Source organism: Artibeus jamaicensis, unplaced genomic scaffold (genome assembly GCF_021234435.1).
Source record: "Artibeus jamaicensis isolate MK-2021 breed Jamaican fruit bat unplaced genomic scaffold, CSHL_Jam_final contig_700, whole genome shotgun sequence".
NCBI classification, from domain to species: Eukaryota; Metazoa; Chordata; class Mammalia; order Chiroptera; family Phyllostomidae; genus Artibeus; species Artibeus jamaicensis.
Window position 1 is genome coordinate 144,380 of NW_026521930.1, and position 17,851 is coordinate 162,230.

The following is a 17,851-nucleotide window of genomic DNA, read 5'->3' on the forward strand; positions in this document are numbered from 1 at the left end:
ACTGTGTACCAGTTAACTCCTGATTTATTTTCTGTCACAGTAGATTATTTTGTATGTCCTAAAGTTTCATATAAATGGAATCATGCAATATATACTTTTTTGGATTGGCTTTTGTTTGGCATAATATTTTTAGGTTCATCTATATTTTTGCATAAATCAGTTTACTCTTTTTCCTATGTACATAATGTGACATTTTTCTTTGGGTGTTTTATTATATTCATAGAAAGTTGCAAAAGGAAAAAAAAAAGCTCCTTGTGTCCTCTTTACCCATTTTCCCCCAATGGTTACATACTACATAACTATGGTACAGTATCAAAACCAGGAAATTGACATTTACATAATCTAATCCAGAGTTTTTTCAGATTTTACCTATTTTATATGTACTATTCTTGTGTATATTTTTGTTTAGTTTTTACGATTTTACCATGACCACAAGGCTCCTTTGGCACCCTTAATAACCACACTTTCCTCTCCCTATGGCAAACACTAATCTGTTTTCAATCCTATAATTTCACAGTATGTAACCTTCATGACTGGCTTTTTTTTCCCACTCAGCCTAACTCCCTTAAGGTCCATTCAAATCACTGCATATCCATAGTTTGTTCTTTTTATTTCTGAGTAGTATTGAATGATGTGGACATACTACAATCTGTTTAATCATTCACAAGTTGAAGGGCATGTAAATTTATTCTAGTTTTTGACTGTGATAAATAAAGCCACTATAAACATTCATGTATAGGTTTTTACGTGAACCTAAATTTTTATTTCTCTGGGATAAGTTTCCAAGAATGAAGTTGCAAGGCTATATGTTAAAGGCATGTTTAGTTTTATAAGAAACTTATAAACTATTTTCCAGAATATCTGCACTATTTTATTTTCTCACCAGCAATGTATGAGTGAGTTAGTTTCTTTGCATCCTTTCCAGCATTTAGCATTATCACTTTAAAACATTTTTTGCCACCTGATAGATCTATAATGATATTGTGGTTTTAATGTTCATTTCCCTAATGGCTAATGATGTTAGATATCTTTTTTAAAAATTTATTTATCTTTAAAGGGGAAGGAAAGGAGAGAGGGAGAGAAATATCAATGTATGGTTGCCTCTTGTGCATCCCCTGCTGGGAACTGGCCTGCAACCCAGGGATGTGCCCTAGCTGGGAATCAAACCATGATTGGTTCGCAGGCCTGTGCTCAATCCACTGAGCTACACCAGCCAGGGTATGATGTTGGATATCTTTTCATGTTCTTATTTGTCACCTGTATATCCACTATTGGTAAAGTGTTTGCTTACATCTTTTCTCTGTTTTCTAATTAGACTGTTTATTGATATTTCACACTGTTCAGTTTTGAGAGGTTTTTATGTATTCTAGATTCAACTCTTTGTTTGTTTTTTAAAGATTTTATTTATTCATTTTTAAGGAGAGGGGAAGAGAAGGAGAGAGAGGGAGAGAAATATCAAGTGTGTGGTTGCTTCTCACACACCCCATACTGGGGACCTGGCCAGCAACCAAGGCATGTGCCCTGATTGGGAATTGAAGTGGTGACCCTTTGGTTTGTAGCTCACACTCAATCCACCAAGCTACACCAGCCAGGGCTGATTTTTTTTTTTTTGTGGTTTGATTATGATGTACTTTAGTGTGGTTTTCTTCATGTTTCTTTTGCTAGGGGTTTGTTGGTCTTCTTGGATTTGTGGGTTTATAGTTTTATGAAACTTGAAAAGATTTTTTGGTCATTGTTTCTTTAAATATTTGTCTTGCCACTTTCTTTTTTCTTGTGACTCTAATTACATACATTTTAGATGTTCCATATTGTCCATAGCTCTCTTAAACGTTGGAAAGGTCTTTTTTTTTCACCTGTGTTTAATTTGGATATTTCCTACTGCTATGATTTAAAATTCATCTATCTTTCCATCTGCAGTGTCTAATCTGCTACTAATCCTTCCTGGTGTATGTATCATTTCAGATATTGTATTTTTCATCTCTAGAAATTCCATTTGAGCTCTTTGTGCATCTTCTATTATTCTCCTTAACATGTTTATACTTTTTCTACCTTCTTGAACCTACAGAGTATATTTATAATAGCCATCCTTGTCTGCTAATTTGATCTTCTGTGTCATTTCTGGATCTGTTTTTGTTGATTGACTTTTTCTTGGGATAATCACCCATATTTTCCTGCTTCTTTGCCTGGTAATTTTTGATTGAATTATGGCTGTTTTGGATATTTACATTGCTGGTTGCTGGCTTTTCTGATCTTCTTTAAACATTGTTGGGCTTTTTTTTCTGGAATGTAATCTAGTTAATTGGAATCAGTTTAATCCTTTCAAGGCTTGCTTTCCTTAAAACCCCACATAGTTGGAGATTTTCCAACTCCAGCTAGTACAAGTTATTCTCTGCCCTGTGTGAGCTTGAAGAATTGTTCTACTTACTCATGGTTGTGTTCTGCTGAAGTCTCAGGTGGTTTGTCACATGTATAGGCATAGAAAGACAAATATTAGCCAAAGATTAAAGGGACCCTTCTGAAAATCTCCAGAGCTCTCTCTCTGTAACTTTTTTCCCTCCAGTTGTTTCCTCAATTTGATGAGACCTACAGGCTCTCCTTGTGCTGGGGTCTGTAGACTCCAGGTAGTGAGTAGGAGAACTTGTAGAGCTCAGTTTTGTTTCCCTCCTAAGTAGGGAAAAACACAGCTCCCCACCTCCTTCTTTGTTCTCTTTCCTGTGAGTTTTTTACCACTCAACACAAAATACTCCACACAGAGTACTTCACTTCTGGTCACCAAATATGTGAAGGTTTTTCCCCATACCAAGCAATTCAGTGATGCCAGTGGGCATCCTACAATTTAACTAAATCATGACACTCTCTATCTGGAAATAATGTCAGACCCCACAGGTTAAGGGTTTAGTCCCACACACTTCTTTTACCCTATTTCATATACGAATTGCAAGCAGAAAGTCCCCAGGTTACTCACAACTTCTGTCTGATTGGGTTGTAGATTGCATGTTCCTACAACCCGCTCCTCAGTTTTGATTAATTTTCTAGAGCATGTCACAAAGCTCAGGGAAATAATTATGCTTACCACTTTATTAAATGAGATGATAAATCACACACATGAACAGCCAAACAAAGAGATATCCGGGGTGAGGTATGGGAGAGTCCTGAGTACAAGAACTTTTGTCATGTGGAGTTGTGGTGCATCATCCTCCTAGTGGGTGTGCATCTGCCACTCAGAAGCTCTCTAAACCACTTACTACTGGGATCTTCCTCATATGGGCACGATCAATTATTAACTCCCATTTCCAGCCCTCTTCCCCTCTCTGGAGGATCAGGAGTAGGGGGGAAAATTCCAAGCTTTCAATCATGGCTTGGGGTTCGTGGTGACCATCTCCCATCCAGAAGCCCACCCAAAGTCATCTTAATAGAACAAAAGGTGCTCCCAGTGCTCACATCACTCAGGAAATTACAAGGATTTTAGGAGCCCTGTGCAGGAACCAGGGACAGAGACTGATCTATATTTTTTATTATCTCACAGTTTCCCTTCTCTCAGGAATCTCAGTCTTATGCTACCTATGGTCCAATTTCTAAAAATCTTTGTTCGTATGTTTTGGTTGGTTTTCTAATTATTCAAAGTAGGAGGTTTTATTTACTGCCAATGACCCCATCATAGCTGAAAGCATAAGTTCAACTCGTTTCTTTTTTACTGATGCATGGTATTTCATGAATGGATATGCCACATTTATTTAATCTTTCACCTGTTGTTGGACATTTGAGTTGTTTCCAGTTTTTGGCTCTGATGAATGAAACTGGACAAGTATTTGTATGGACATATGTTTCAACTTCTCTTTAGTAAATATGTAGGGTTTGAATTCCTGGGTCGTAAAGTATTGTATATTTAACTTTTAAGACATTGCCAAACAGTTCTCCAACATAACATATCAGCAATGTGTGTAAGAGTTCTTGTTGCTCTACATTACCACCAATACTTGGCATTATCAGTCTTTTAAACCTTTAGTCATTCTAGTGGGTAGATAGTGGTACTCCATTGTTGGTCAAATTTTCATGTTCCAGTAACTAATTATGTTGATAATCTTTTATGTGTTTATTGGTCATTTGTATTTTTCAAAATGAAGTTTAAGTTTTCTCCATTTCCCCCACTGGCTTATCTTCTTCTCACTGAATTGGAAGAGTTCTTTTTAAATTCTGGATATAAATCCCTTGTCTGATGTAACAGAACCCATGCTTTTAAGCACTCCTCTTTGCTTGATTGAGGGGAATGGAGGAGAGGGAAAGAATTGAAATAGGAGAGAGATGATTATGTCTTAGACTAGGATAGGGGTTTGATAGAGCAAAGTAGATGGAATTTTAAAGTTATTTTTAAAAATTACTAGGGATTCTGGGTCTGTTTGTCTTTCCCTCTTGTCTTCTGAATGTTCTTAAATATATCTAAGAACTCAAACCTTAATTATTTCTATGCTTGAATTAACCACAGGAGGATGTCTCAGGAACCTAGGACATACGCTCTTCTCCTATTCCTTTTTCTGAGCTATGGAGTGGCAAGTCTCAGAGTTCCAAATTCCAGGCAGGGTAAGTTTTGAGGGAGGAAAAGTCTGTCATGGTTTCCATACATCTTAGGGGATTGAGTGGGGATGGATCAATTTAGGTTTGTAATGTGCTATGGTAAAGTACTTTGGAGAGAGTGTGTGTACATGGGTGCATGTGTGAGCACATGCATGTAGGGTTTTCACAATTATTTTAAAAGGGTTTTCAAAACAAGGTTTCTCACATTAAGCACAGGTAGGTGCAGGTATAATTAAAACCCACCAAAATTTTTCTTCATCACTGACTTTTTAGGGGGATTCTTTTTCCTAACCCACATTTGTATCTTTGAAGGTCACATAATTCTAGTTATACATTCATTGGCTTTCTTACAGATTTGCATCCATTGTTGCAAAAAATGGCAGTGAGTATTTCATTTTTTAAAAAAACCCAAACCTTTTCTACTGGGACAGCCATTTTTTGGATTTTATGCTTGATATTTTCTCTTTGCCTTTTAGGAAGAAATAATAGATGGAAACTATCTGATGGGTAATGTCCCCACTCTGTTCCTACTTGCTGCTTCTAAAAATTTCACACAGAATGTAACTGTGATCTCTCTGGAGTGATTTCTTTTTAAACTGTCTTTTCATTTTATTTCCATTGTAGCATTACTGGATCTCATACAATTTCAAAGGTAACTGGCCCTAGAGGGGAGGAGATGGGATGGAATAGATATTTAATAAAAACTCTTAATGAAAGTCTCTTAATTGTAAAAAGCAATACATGCTTATACAAAAATGTCAATCACAGCACAAGTGGCTTTTGTCAAGTAGACACATTTGTTCCACAGACTTTCATTCCTCTCTGCTATAGCATAGGAATGCTAACATTTACTGAGTGTTTACTGTGTAGAAAGTACTGTTCTAAGTGCTTTATGCATAGAAAGACATCTAATTCTTGCAGGTATCCTGGGGTTGATCCTATTCTTATCCCATTAGACAGAATGATGACACTGAACCCCAAGAGGGTGAATCAAGGTCATATAGCAGGGAAGTGGTGGCATTGCAGTGTGTACCCAGTAACCGAGCTCTGCAGTCTGTTGCCTTCACCCGGTTTTGTTATGTACTGCAAGTGGGCCAGTGTTAAAAACCGGGGCATGAGGCAGGGCCCTGGAGGGTCTGGTGGGAAGACAGATGTTAGCAGATGGTTCTAACATGATGAGTATTCTGAAGGAGAAGAAATAGAGGCCTTGGGTCTCATGACAGGGGCACCCAATTATGCTAGAGTGATAGATCCCCATAAAACTCCTCTCCCCAAAATAACTCCAGTTGATAGTTTTGTATATATTCTTTCAGACTAAATATTTATTCATTATTCTACTTATAACAAAAATGGGATTGTAAAAGGACTTCTAATGGCTTATGGCAGGAGGTTTTATCGTCAGTTATTCTACTACATCTGGAAGCAAACACCTGACTCACCCCTTTTTTTACTGACAAGTGGTAGTCCATTGAATGGGTGTACCATATTTGTTGAACATTTCACCTGTTAGATGTTTTATTTGTTTTCAATTTTTTGGCTATTATGAATCAAACTGTGCATTTTCTATGCATTGGGCACTGCTTTAAGCACTTTACATGGGTGAGCATATTGAATTCTCACAATCGTTAGCTGTATAACATAGAAAGGCAAATTGAAGCACATGACAATTCAATAAATTATAGAAGGCCACCAAATTAAGTGATTGAGCCAACATTCAAGCCCAGGTTTTGAACCCCTCCTCTTCACAGTGCTATTCCAGCATCTCACAGTTCACACAGCATCTGCTTTTATTTATTTTTATTATTTTTTTTATAAGATTTTATTTATTTATTTGAGGGGAGGGAGAAAGAGAGAAGAGAAACATTGGTGTGAGAAATGTTGACTGGATACCTCTTACACACCCCCAACCAGGGACCTGGCCTGTAACCCAGGCATGTGCCCTGCTGGGAATTGAACAGGTGACCTTTCTGGTTCACAGGCCAGCCCTCAGTCCACTGAGCCACACCAGCCAGGGCAGCATATACTTTTTAGACTTAATTTAGTAAAGACACCTTTCTAAATTCACCTGTTTGATTGTAGTTGATTTAAGTTGATTATTATGGGAATTATAAAGTTGCACAAAGCTCAGAGATTGATAATTGTTCTTGGGAGAATGGGATCCAGGTGGATTTCTAGAATTGGAAAATCCCCTCACTGCCTACCCATTGTGCCAGATTAACAAGTCTCCTACCTTCACACATAAAGTTTCTAGCATCCCCAGCCATATCCCACCATCTTCTGTGAACTATGGTCCCCTGATCACTGAGTTGGTAGGAGAACTACTCATCATAGGGAAACTATCATCATGACCTTCTCCCACCTGTCTTTGATGGAAGCTCCCACATGTGGACGTCAGACCTGTCCCACAGAGTCCTGGCCTACCTGAATTCACGGAATGTTGCCTTCACCATCTCCAGCCTGCAGGTATGTACCTGAGACCCATCTGTATATGTTCCCCTCTCAGTGCTCAGGGATTGCAAACTTAGGCCAGGTAAGCTGGAGAAATGGGCTAGGTGTAGAGCTAGTTTTTACTTCCTCAAAGAAATGTGTTCTGTCCAGTTTTTCTTGAAACATGATACAAGCTCTTTGTGTATCATTAATTTTTTCCTCTTTGATGGAGACATAGTGTATTAGGATATAAGTTGAGCTGCTATAACAAAGAGACCCCAAATAACACTGCTCAAACAATTTAGTTTATTTCTATCTTATGTAATAGTCCACAACTAAGTGAGAGATCCAGAGAGGGTTTATTTCAAAAGCCTTTCCAGAGGGCCAAGTTCCTTCCATCTTGTTGTTTTATCATTCTCTAGGGAGTTGTTGCCCAAATGTCTGACACAGCATTTCTGTTATCTAATCTAAGGGAGGGTGTGGTGGAAAAGAGGAAGTGAGGGGCGAGCACTTTCTCTTTTAAGGATGTGACCTGCAAGTCCCACATTTCCTTCTGCTCACCCTCCTTTGGCTCCCAGTCCATAGTCACATCTTCCTGTAGTCCTTCCCCAGAGGCCATCAACTCAGCTTAGACTTGTGGGATTCTGTTGCTACAAGGAAAACAGGAGAGTGGATCTTTGAATATAATTATCAGTATCTCAGTTATGCATGCAAGAAGTATTTTTCTACACTTTTAATTATATTATGAGAAAAGCAATAGCACAATAATGTTTTTAAGTGTATAGTTAAGCATGTTATTTTCAGTATTTTTTCTTTAAATTTTTTATTGTTATTCTATTAGAGTTGTCCCAGTTTCTCCCCCTTTGCTTTCCTCTGCCTAGCTCAACCCCACTCCCACAGTCAATTCTCACACTGTTGTCCACATCCATGGGTCATTCATCCATCAATAGTCACTTTTAGTCTGTTCCATGTTTCCATGCCCCTGAGTCTATTTTGCTCATTATTTTATTTTATTTATTTGATTCTTCTTATAAGTGAGATCATATGGTATTTTTCTTTCACTGACCTGCTTATTTCACTTATCATAATGCTCTCCAGATCCATCCATGCTGTCACATAAGGTAGGCGTTCCTTCTTTCTTTCTGCTGTGTAGTATTCCATTGTGTAAATGTACCACAGCTCTTTGATCCATTTACTGATCATTTACTGATGGGCACTTAGGCTGTTTCCAGCACTAGGCTATTGTAAATAGTGCAGCTATGAACATAGGGGTACATAAGTTCTTTCGAATTGGTGTTTCAGTATTCTTAGGGTATATTCCTAGCAGTGGAATCACTAGATCAAAAGGCAGTTCCATTTTTAATATTTTGAGGAAATTCCATACTGTTTTCCACAGTGGCTGCACCAGTCTGCATTCTCACCAACAATGCACAAGGTTCCCTTTTTTCCACATCCTTGCCAGCAATTATTCTCCGTTTATGTATTAATGATAGTCATTCTGACAGGTGTGCAGTGATATATCTTCATGATTTTAATTTGCATCTCTCTGATGGCTAGTGATGTTGAGCATCTTTTCTTATGTCTATGGGCCATCTGGATATCCTCCTTTAAGAAGTGTATTCAGCTCTTTTGCCCATTTTAAAGTATTTTGTATTGATTATGCTATTACAGTTTTCCCAATTTTCCCCCTTTATTCCCTCTCCACCCTGACCCCCCAACCCTCCAGCATCTATACCCCCCCTTAGTTCATGCCCATGGGTTGTACATATAGGTTCTTTGAGCCATCTGTTTCCTATACTGTTTTTATCTTTCCCCATCTATTTTATGCCTACTAATTATGCTTCTTCTTCCCTGTAACTTTTCTCCACATCCCTCCCCTCCGTCTTCCCACTGACCTCCCTCTGTGTGATGTCCATTTCTCTGATTCTGTTCCTCTTCTAGTCATTTGCTTAGTTTTTGTTTTTCTTTTATTTTAGGTTCATTCGTTAATAGTTGTGATTTTTTTGTCATTTTATTGTTCATGTTTTCTATCTTCTTTTTCTTAGATAAGTATCTTTAACATTTCTTATAATAAGGGCTACCTGGAGATGATGAACTCCTTTAACTTGACCTTATCTAGGAAGCACTTTATCTGCCCTTCCATTCTAAATGAAAGCTTTGCTGGATAGACTAACCTTGGATGTAGATCCTTGCCTTTCATGACTTGGAATTCCAAGCCCCTTCATTCCATTTCATTCCAGCCCCTTCTTGCCTGTAAGGTTTCTTTTGAGAAATCAGCTGATAGCCTTATGGGAACTCCTTTGTAGGTAATTGTCTCCTTCTCTCTTGCTGCTTTTAGGATTCTCTTTTTATATTTAATCTTGAGTAACTTAATGATGATATGTCTTGGCTTGTTCCTCTTTGTATCTTCTTTGGGACTCTTTGGGCCTCCTGGAAGTTTATTTTCTTCACCAGACTGGGGAAGTTTTTCTTCATTATTTGTTCAAAGAAGTTTTCAATTTCTTGCTGTTGTTCTTCTCCTTCTGGCACCCCTATAATTCGGATATTAGAACATTTCAGGTTGTCCCAGAGAATCCTCAGCCCCTCTCCATTTTTTTGGATTCCTCTTTCTTCATTCTGAGCCAGTTAGATGTTTATTTCTTCCTTTTGTTCCAAATTGTTGCTTTGAGTCCTGGTTTCCTTCTTGTCACTATTGGTTCCCTGAATATTTTGCTTTATTTCATTTTCGGTATCTTTCATTTGTTCTTTCACTTTTTGACCAAGACCAATCAGTTCTGTAAGCATTTTGATTACCAGGGCTTTAAATTCTCCATCAGATAGGTTGGCAATCTCCTCATCACTTAGTTCTGAGGCTTTGCTTTGTTCTTTCATTTGGGCCATATTTCTTTGTCTTGGTGCAGCTCATAGGTTGTAAGGGGGTGGGGCCTTAGGTATTCACCCAGGCAGGGCAACCCTCTTTGCCACTTAGGGGCTGCCTGTGTGTGGGGGTGACTTCTCTCGAGAGTACCCCCGGTGCCACAGACACACGTGAATGAGTAAGTATGGCCGTGAGATGCTGGATCTGTTTGGGGGAGGAGGAGTGGGCTGTGGCCAGTTTCTCAGGGGAGACAAAGGTGAGCAGTGGCCAGTTCCTCGAGGAGAAAAAGGCCCTGAGTGCCCTCTTGCATAGCCTTTTATTGGGTTGTAATACACAGGAATACAGGGCGGCAAGGATCAAACAGTAAATAACACTACAAAGAAATCTGAGGGCTTAGTCTGAGTCAGAGTCTGTTAGGAAGGGAGTTTCAGAAACTTTGGGAGAAGTACTCATTTCCTCTCAGACCTTTATCATATGAATGAAAGCACTCTTAGCAGAGCAGATTTCACAGGTTTGTCAGGAAGTCTTTGTGATGCCAGATTTTCCCTCAGGACACACTCTAGCAAGGCAAGGAGCTGCACCTCTCCCATCAGGTATTCAGGCTTAAGGGGATTAGAGCCAGGAAGTGCTTCTCCCAGAGAACACCGGGACTAGGGCTTTGTCAAAGCTGGAGGGGGGGGGGAGGAGGGGTCAAGAGTCCATTGCTCTTTGTTGTGGCCCATGGAGTCCTTCCATGAAGGCCTCCCAAGTGATTGAGTCTGGCTTAGGTTGCCCCCTGCTGTGAGGGGTCTTACCTGTCATTGACTTCTGACCAAGCTTTGGGGGCAGGGAGAGGAACTGAGGCAGCGTTTTCTACCAGAGACAGACTTTGTCTCCTGCAGGTGGCATTCCAGAGGTCGTCTCTTGCCCTTAGCCACAAGGGGTAGAGATACAATTCCTAAAATTAGGCGGAGTGGTCTACAACACCTATGGGGAAGGGGCCAGAGAGGGAACAATGCATCTTGTCTGTAGTGCATTTTCCAACAAACTGTGGTGTCAGACTGGAGGTATCTCTCACTGTGGCAACCCCAGCCTTAGCCCACAATTAGCTCTGAGTCTCAGTTTTCCCCTTAGGTCAACCCCTCCTGGGCAGCTCTGTGGAGCTCAGCAGTCAGCCCCACCCCCCCAGCCATCTTGCTGCAGTTTTGTCCACCTTACTGGTCTGGTTGTTCTGGTTAATTTTTTTCATAATTCCTTGGTTGTTGGAGTTCCATGCAGTTTGATTTTCTGGCATTTTTGGTTGTTTATTGGTTTTAGATTGGTTGTTGTACTCCTTTTGGTTATGCAGGAGGTAAAGGGTTTCTACCTACACCTCCATCTTGGCTGAAACTCTTTTGCCCATTTTTTATTTGGGTTGTTTTTTTTTTTTTTCCTGGTGTTGAGTTGTATGAGTTCTTTATATATTTTGGAGATCAAACCCTTGTCCAAGAAATAATTGGCAAATATATTTTCCCATATAGTTGGTTCCCTTTTCATTTTGCCAATGTTTTCTTTAGCCATGCAGAAGCTTTTTAATTTGATGTAGTCCCATTTGTTTATTTTCCCTTTCTTTCCCTTGCCCTAGGAGATATATTGGCAAAAATATTGCTATGTGGGATAGCTGAAATTTTACTGCCTATGTTTTCCTCTAGGATTTTATGGTATCACAATTTATATTTAAGTCTTTTATCCACTTTGAGTTTATTCTGGTGTGTGGTGTAAGTTGGTTGTCTAGTTTCACTTTTTTGCATGTAGCTATTCAGATCTTACAACACCATTTGTTAAAGAGGCTATTTTTACTCCATTGTATGCTCATGCCTTTTTTGGTCAAATATTAATTGACCATAGAGACTTGGGTTTATTTCTGGGTTCTCTATTTTGTTCCCTTGACCTATGTGTCTGTTCTTATGCCAATACCAGGCTGTTTTGATTACAGTGGCCTTGTTTGATATCAGGTCTTATGACCTCTCTTACTTTGTTTTTTTTCCCCTTAAGATTGCTAAGGCTATTCAGGGTCTTTTTTGGTTCCATATGAATTTTTGAAATATTTGTTCTATATCTGTGAAATACATCATTGGTATTTTAATAGCAATTATACTGAATCTGTAATTGCTTTGGGTAGTATGGACATTTTAGTTATGTTAATTATTTCAATCCATGAACATGGTGTATGCTTCCATTTATTTGTGTCTTCCTCGATGTCTTTCTTCAGTGTTCTATAGTTTTCTGAGTACAGGTTTTTTACCTCCTAGGTTAAATTTATTTCTAGGCACTTTATTTTTCTTGTTGCCGTAGTAAATGGGATTTTCCCCCTCATTCATTGTTGGTGTACAAAAATGCCATCAGTTTCTGAATATCGAGTTTATATCCTGCCAGTTTTCCTAATTTACTTATTAGGTCAAATAGTTTTTTGGTAGAGACTATAAAGTTTTCTATGTATGTATCGTGTCATTTGTGAATAATGACAATTTTACTTACTCCTTTTCAATATGGATGCTTTTTCTTTCTTTCTTGTTTAATTGCTATGGCTAAAACTTCCAGTACTATGTTGCATAAGAGTGGTGAAAGTGGGCACTCTAAGTCTTGTTTCTGATGTTAAAGGAAAAGTTTTTAGATTTTTCCCATTGAGTATGATATTGGCAGTAGCTTTCTCATATATGGCCTTTATTATGTTGAGGTATGATCCCCCTATTCCCACCTTGCTGAGTGTTTTTATCATAAATGGGTGCAGTACCTTATCAAATGTTTTCTTAGCATCTAGTGATATAATCATGTGATTTTTGTCCTTCATATTGTTTATGTGATGTATTACATTTATTGACTTGTGAGTATTGTACCATCCTTGCATCTCTGGGATGAATCCCATTTGATCATTGTGTATGATCTTTTTAATGTATTGCTGGATCCAGATTGCCAATATTTTCTTGAGGATTTTAGCATTCTTGTTCATCAGAGATATTGGCCTGTAGTTTTCTGTTTATTGTGTCTTTACCTGGTTTTGGAATTAGAATAGTACTGGTTGTGTTTAAAAAGAGTTTGTGAGTCTTCACTTTTCTTGAATTTTTTGAATAGTTTGAGAGTAAGAGTTAGTTCTTCTTTGAATGTTTGGTAAAATTTACCTGTGAAGCTTTTATGTGCCAGGAGGTTTTTTTTTTTAATTATTTTTTATTACTCCTTCAATTTCACTCATTGTTTTTGGTCTATTCAGGCTTTCTGCTTCCTTATGATTCAATTTTAGAAGACTGAATGTTTCTAGAAATTTATCCATTTCACCCAGGTTGTTCAATTTCTTGGCATGCAGTTGTTCATAGTAATTTCTTTTTAAAAAATATATTTTATTAATTATGCCATTACAGTTGTTCTATTCCCCCCTTCATTCCCCTCCACCCTCCCCCCTGTCCCCAACATTACCCCCCCTTTAGTTTATGACCATGTGTCTCAAGTTCTTTAGATTCTATATTTTCCATACTATTCTTGCCCTCCCCCCTATCTATTTTGTACCTACCATCTATGCTACTTATTTTCTGTACCTTCTCCCCCCTTCTCCTTCTCCCACTCCCCTGTTGATAACCCTCCATGTGATCTTCATTTCTATGGTTCTGCTCCTGATCTAGCTGTCCTCTTAGTTTGCTTTTGTTTTAGGTGTGGTTCTTAGTAAGTGTGAGTTTGCTGTCCTTTCACTGTTCATCTTTTTTATCTTCTTTTTTTTTAGGTAAGTCCCTTTAACATTTCATAAGGGCTTGTTGATGATGAACTCTCTGAACCTGACCTTATCTGAGAAGTGCTTTATCTGCCCTTCCATTCTAAATGAAAGCTTTGCTGGATAGATCAATTTTGGATGTAGGTGCTTGCCTTTCATGACTTGGAATAATTCTTTCCAGCCCCTTCTTGCCTGTAAGATGTCTTTTGAGAAATCAGCTGGCAGTCTGATGAGAACTCCTTTTTAGGTGACTGTCCCCTTTATCTCTTGCTGCTTCTAGGATTCTCTCCTTCATTTTAATCTTGGGTAATGTAATGATGATGTGCCTTGGTGTGTTCCTCCTTGGGTCCAACTTCTTTTGGACTCTCTGAGCTTCCTGAACTTCCTGGAAGTCTATTTCCTTTGCCAGGTTGGGGAAGTTCTCCTTTATTATTTGTTCAAATAAGTTTTCCACTCATGGCTGTTCCTCTTCCCCTTCTTGTACCGCTATAATTCGGATGTTGGAACGTTTAAATATGTCCTGAAGTTTCCTAAGCCTCTCTTCATTTTTTTGAATTCTTGTTTCTTCATCCTTTTCTGTTTGGTCATTTTTTTTTCCTCCTTCTGGTCCACTCCTTTGATTTGAGTCCCAGTTTCCTTTCAATTACTATTGGTTTCCTGTGTATTTCCATTCATTTCAATTAGTTTAGCTTTCATATGTTCCTCTAATTTGTGAGTAAAATCAACCAGTTCTGTGAGCATCCTGATCACCAGTGTTTTGAACTGTGCATCTGAAAGTTTGGCTATTTCTTCCTTGCTTAGATTTATCAGTTCTGGGGCTCTGAGTTGTTCTTGAGCCATGTTTTGCTCTGTTTGTGCCTGTTACGTATGAGGAGCGGAGCCTTAGTTGTTTGCCAGGGGAGGGCCACCCAGGTTGCTGGTTTGTGATGCTGTATGTGGGGGTGGGGTCAGAGAGAGACAATGGCGGTTCCCTCTGCTGCTTCCTGCCACTGAGGCCTGTGCGGTCCATCTCACTGCTAGCTTCTTCACTGGTTTATCTGTGCACGAATGTGTAACCATGATCAGCCCTCAGTGGGTCCACTGCCTTGTGCCCTCAGTGGGTCTGCCCACTTCTCCACACCTGGGATCTGCCCACAGCTGCTCGCACACCTGGGTCATTTGCCTGGGTCAGTCTGGTGGATCTTTCCTGTCTGACCCCACTCTGCTGCTGGCTCTGCCCCTGTTACCAGTTTGGCTGATGGGTTTGTTGTTGTCAGACTTTCGTGTAGTTCAATTTTCTGAGGTTTGACTGCATTTTTGTTGCTAAAACTTTGTTGTTTTTAAACTTGGTTGTGTGAGAAGGCGCAGTGCTTCCACCTACACCTCTATCCTGGCAGAAGTCCATAGTAATTTCTTACAATCCTTTTTATATCTGTGGTATTGGTAACTTTTCCTTCATTTCTGATTTTGTTTATTAGGGCCCTCTTTATTTTTTTCTTCATGAGCTGGCTAAAGATTTATCAATATAGTTCATCTTTTCAAAGAACTAGCTCCTGGATTTGTTGATACTTTGAACTGTTTTTTAGTCTCTGTGTCATTTAATTCTGCTCTGATCTTGATTATTTCCTTCCTTCTACTCACTCTGGGCTTTGTTTGTTGTTCTTGTATTTCTTGTAGATGTAAAGTTAGGTTGTTTATTTGAGATGTTTCTCTCTTCTTTAGGTAGGTCTGTATTGCTATGAACTACCCTTTCAGGACTGCCTTTGTTGTATCTCATAGGTTTTGAGTTGCTGTATATTCATTTTCATTTGTTTCCAGATACTTTTGATTTCTTTCTTTATCTCATTGTTAGCCCATTCATTATTTAATAAATTCAGTCTTCATGGATTTGATTGTTTTTGAGTTTATTCCTCGAGACTGCTTTCTTGTTTTAAGCCATTGTGACCTGAGAAAATGCTTGATATGATTTTAATTTTCTTGAAATTTTTTGAGTCTTGTTTTTTTTCCTACCTTGTGGTCTGTCTTTGAAAATGATCCATGTGTATTTGAAAAGAGTGTATATTTTGCTTCTTTGGAGGGACATGTTCTATAAATATCTATTAAGTCTATTTGATCTAGAGTGTCATTCAATGCCACATTATTCTTATTGATTCTTTCTTTGAAAAATCTACCCATTGTTGACAGCGGGGTGTTAAAATCCTCTACTATGACTATATTGCTGTTGGTCTGTTTCTTGAAGTCCTCCAAGACTTTTCTTATCTATTTAGGTGCTGCTATGTTGGGTGCATATATGTTTAAAAGGGCAACATCCTCTTGTTGGACTATTTCCTCAAGTATTATGTAGTGATCTTTGTCTTTTGTTATGGCCTTTGTTCTGAAGTCTATTTTATCTGATATAAGTATTGCTACCCCATCTCTTTTTAAAATGTCTGTTTGAGTAGAATATTTTATTATCCCTTCACTTTCAGCCTCTGTAGATCTTTTGTTCTGAGGTGGGTCTCTTGTAGACAGCTTATATGTAGGTCATGTTTTCTTATCCATTCATCTATACCCTGTGTCTTTTTATTGGGGCATTTAGCCCATTTACATTTTTTAAAGTTTTATTTATTTATTTTTAGTGAGAGAGGAAGGAAAGGAGAAAGAGAGTGAGAGAAACATCAATGTGTGGTTGCCTCTCGTGTGTCTCTTGCTGAGAACCTAGCCCACAACCAAAGCATGAGTGCTGACTGGGAATTGAACCAGCAACTCTTTGGTTGCAGGCCCTCACTCAATCCACTAAGCTGCACAAGCCAAGGCTTACAGTTAAGGTTATCATTGATAGGTGTTTATTCACTGCCATGTTTCCCTTTGTACCTGTGTTCATATCTTTTTCTCTCTCTCTCTTCATTTTCTTAAAATAGTCCCTTTTCATCTCTTGCTGTGCTGGTTTGCTGGAGATGCACTCTTTTAGCCTATTGTGTGTGTGTGTGTGTGTGTGTGTAGAAGCTCCTTATTTCACTCACCATTTTAAACTAGAGCATGCTGGGTAGATTAGACTTGGTTGCAGGCCTTTGCTTTTATTATTTGGAATATTTTGTGCCATTGGCTTTTGGCTTGTAGTGTTTCTGTTGAGAAGCCAGCTGACAGCCTTATCAGAGCTCCTTTCTATGTTATTAGCTCGTACTCCCTTGCTTCCTTTAAGATTCTTTCTTTGTTTTTAAGTTTTGCCATTTTAATTATGATATGTCTTGGAGTGGGCCTCTTTGGGTTCCTCTTGATGGGAGCCTCTGTGCTTCCTGGACTTTCACGACTTTTTCCCTCACCAAGTTAGGGAAATTTTTTCTCATTACTTTTTCAGACAGGTTTTCTGTCCCTTGCTCCTATTCTTCTCCTTCTGGTATCCCTGCAATGTGAATATTATTATAATTCATGTTGTCCTGAAACTCCCTTAAACTATCTTTGTTCTTTTTGAGTCTTGTTTTGTTTTGTTGCTCTGACTGGGTGTTTTTTTCTACCTTGTCTTCCAACTCACTGATTTGATCCTCTGCTTCATCAAGCCTACTTTTTATTCTTTCTAGTGTATTGTTCATTCAATATATTGTATTCTTTTTCTCTTGACTCTTATTCATAGTTTCTGTGTGATTTTTCATGCTGATGTAGTTTTCACTAAGCTCTGTGTAGTTCCCATTGAGTTCCTTGTAGTTCTCACTGAGTTCATTGAGCATTTTTATAATCATTATTTTGAATTCAATGTCTGATAATTTGATTGTCTCAATTTCATTTAGCACTATTTTGGGGGATTCCTCCTTCCTTTCAATTGGGTGTCATTTCTTTGTCTTCCTATTTTAGATGACTCTTTTTTTTTTGTTTCCACTTGTTGGATTGATCTGCTTTGACCCTCTGAGTCATAAGGCTGGCTTTCTATGCTGGGAGACCTGTGGGACTCAGTGGTGCTATTTCCTTGATCTCCTGAGCTGGATGCTCTTGGGATGCCCTTTGTTCTGTTTGTGTGGGTACTCTTGTTAGAGTTGGCTTTTGGTTGTTGTTGAGTCATTTTTTTGTGGCTTCTTCTTTTCAGCTGGCTCACTGAGAGTCATGACTCCCACCACATCTTGTATGCTATTATACAGGTGCTGCCAGAACAAAACATAAGAACCAGGAAACAAAACTCACACCTTCAAAAATACCCCCTCAACTACAACCACACTATCAACAATGAATGAGTCAGTATTAATAAAGGTGGAAAGGGATGAAGGCTCTTATAAGAAAGGAAAAACAAATATGAGATGAAAAATAGAAAGAAAAATGATTTTGAGATG

General features: G+C 38.6%; 1 protein-coding gene across 1 annotated transcript in view; it reads left to right on the forward strand.

The window, feature by feature from the left end:
• The first annotated feature begins 4,487 nt into the window (after nt 1-4,487).
• The window catches only part of OTOA (otoancorin), a 69,195-nt gene continuing 55,831 nt past the window's right edge, over nt 4,488-17,851 (forward strand). The window contains exons 1-5 of the mRNA XM_037144193.2: nt 4,488-4,578; nt 4,926-4,954; nt 5,049-5,079; nt 5,197-5,224; nt 6,948-7,035. Coding sequence (XP_037000088.2) covers nt 4,488-4,578; nt 4,926-4,954; nt 5,049-5,079; nt 5,197-5,224; nt 6,948-7,035 — 267 coding nt within the window. The remainder of the gene's footprint in view (nt 4,579-4,925; nt 4,955-5,048; nt 5,080-5,196; nt 5,225-6,947; nt 7,036-17,851) is intronic.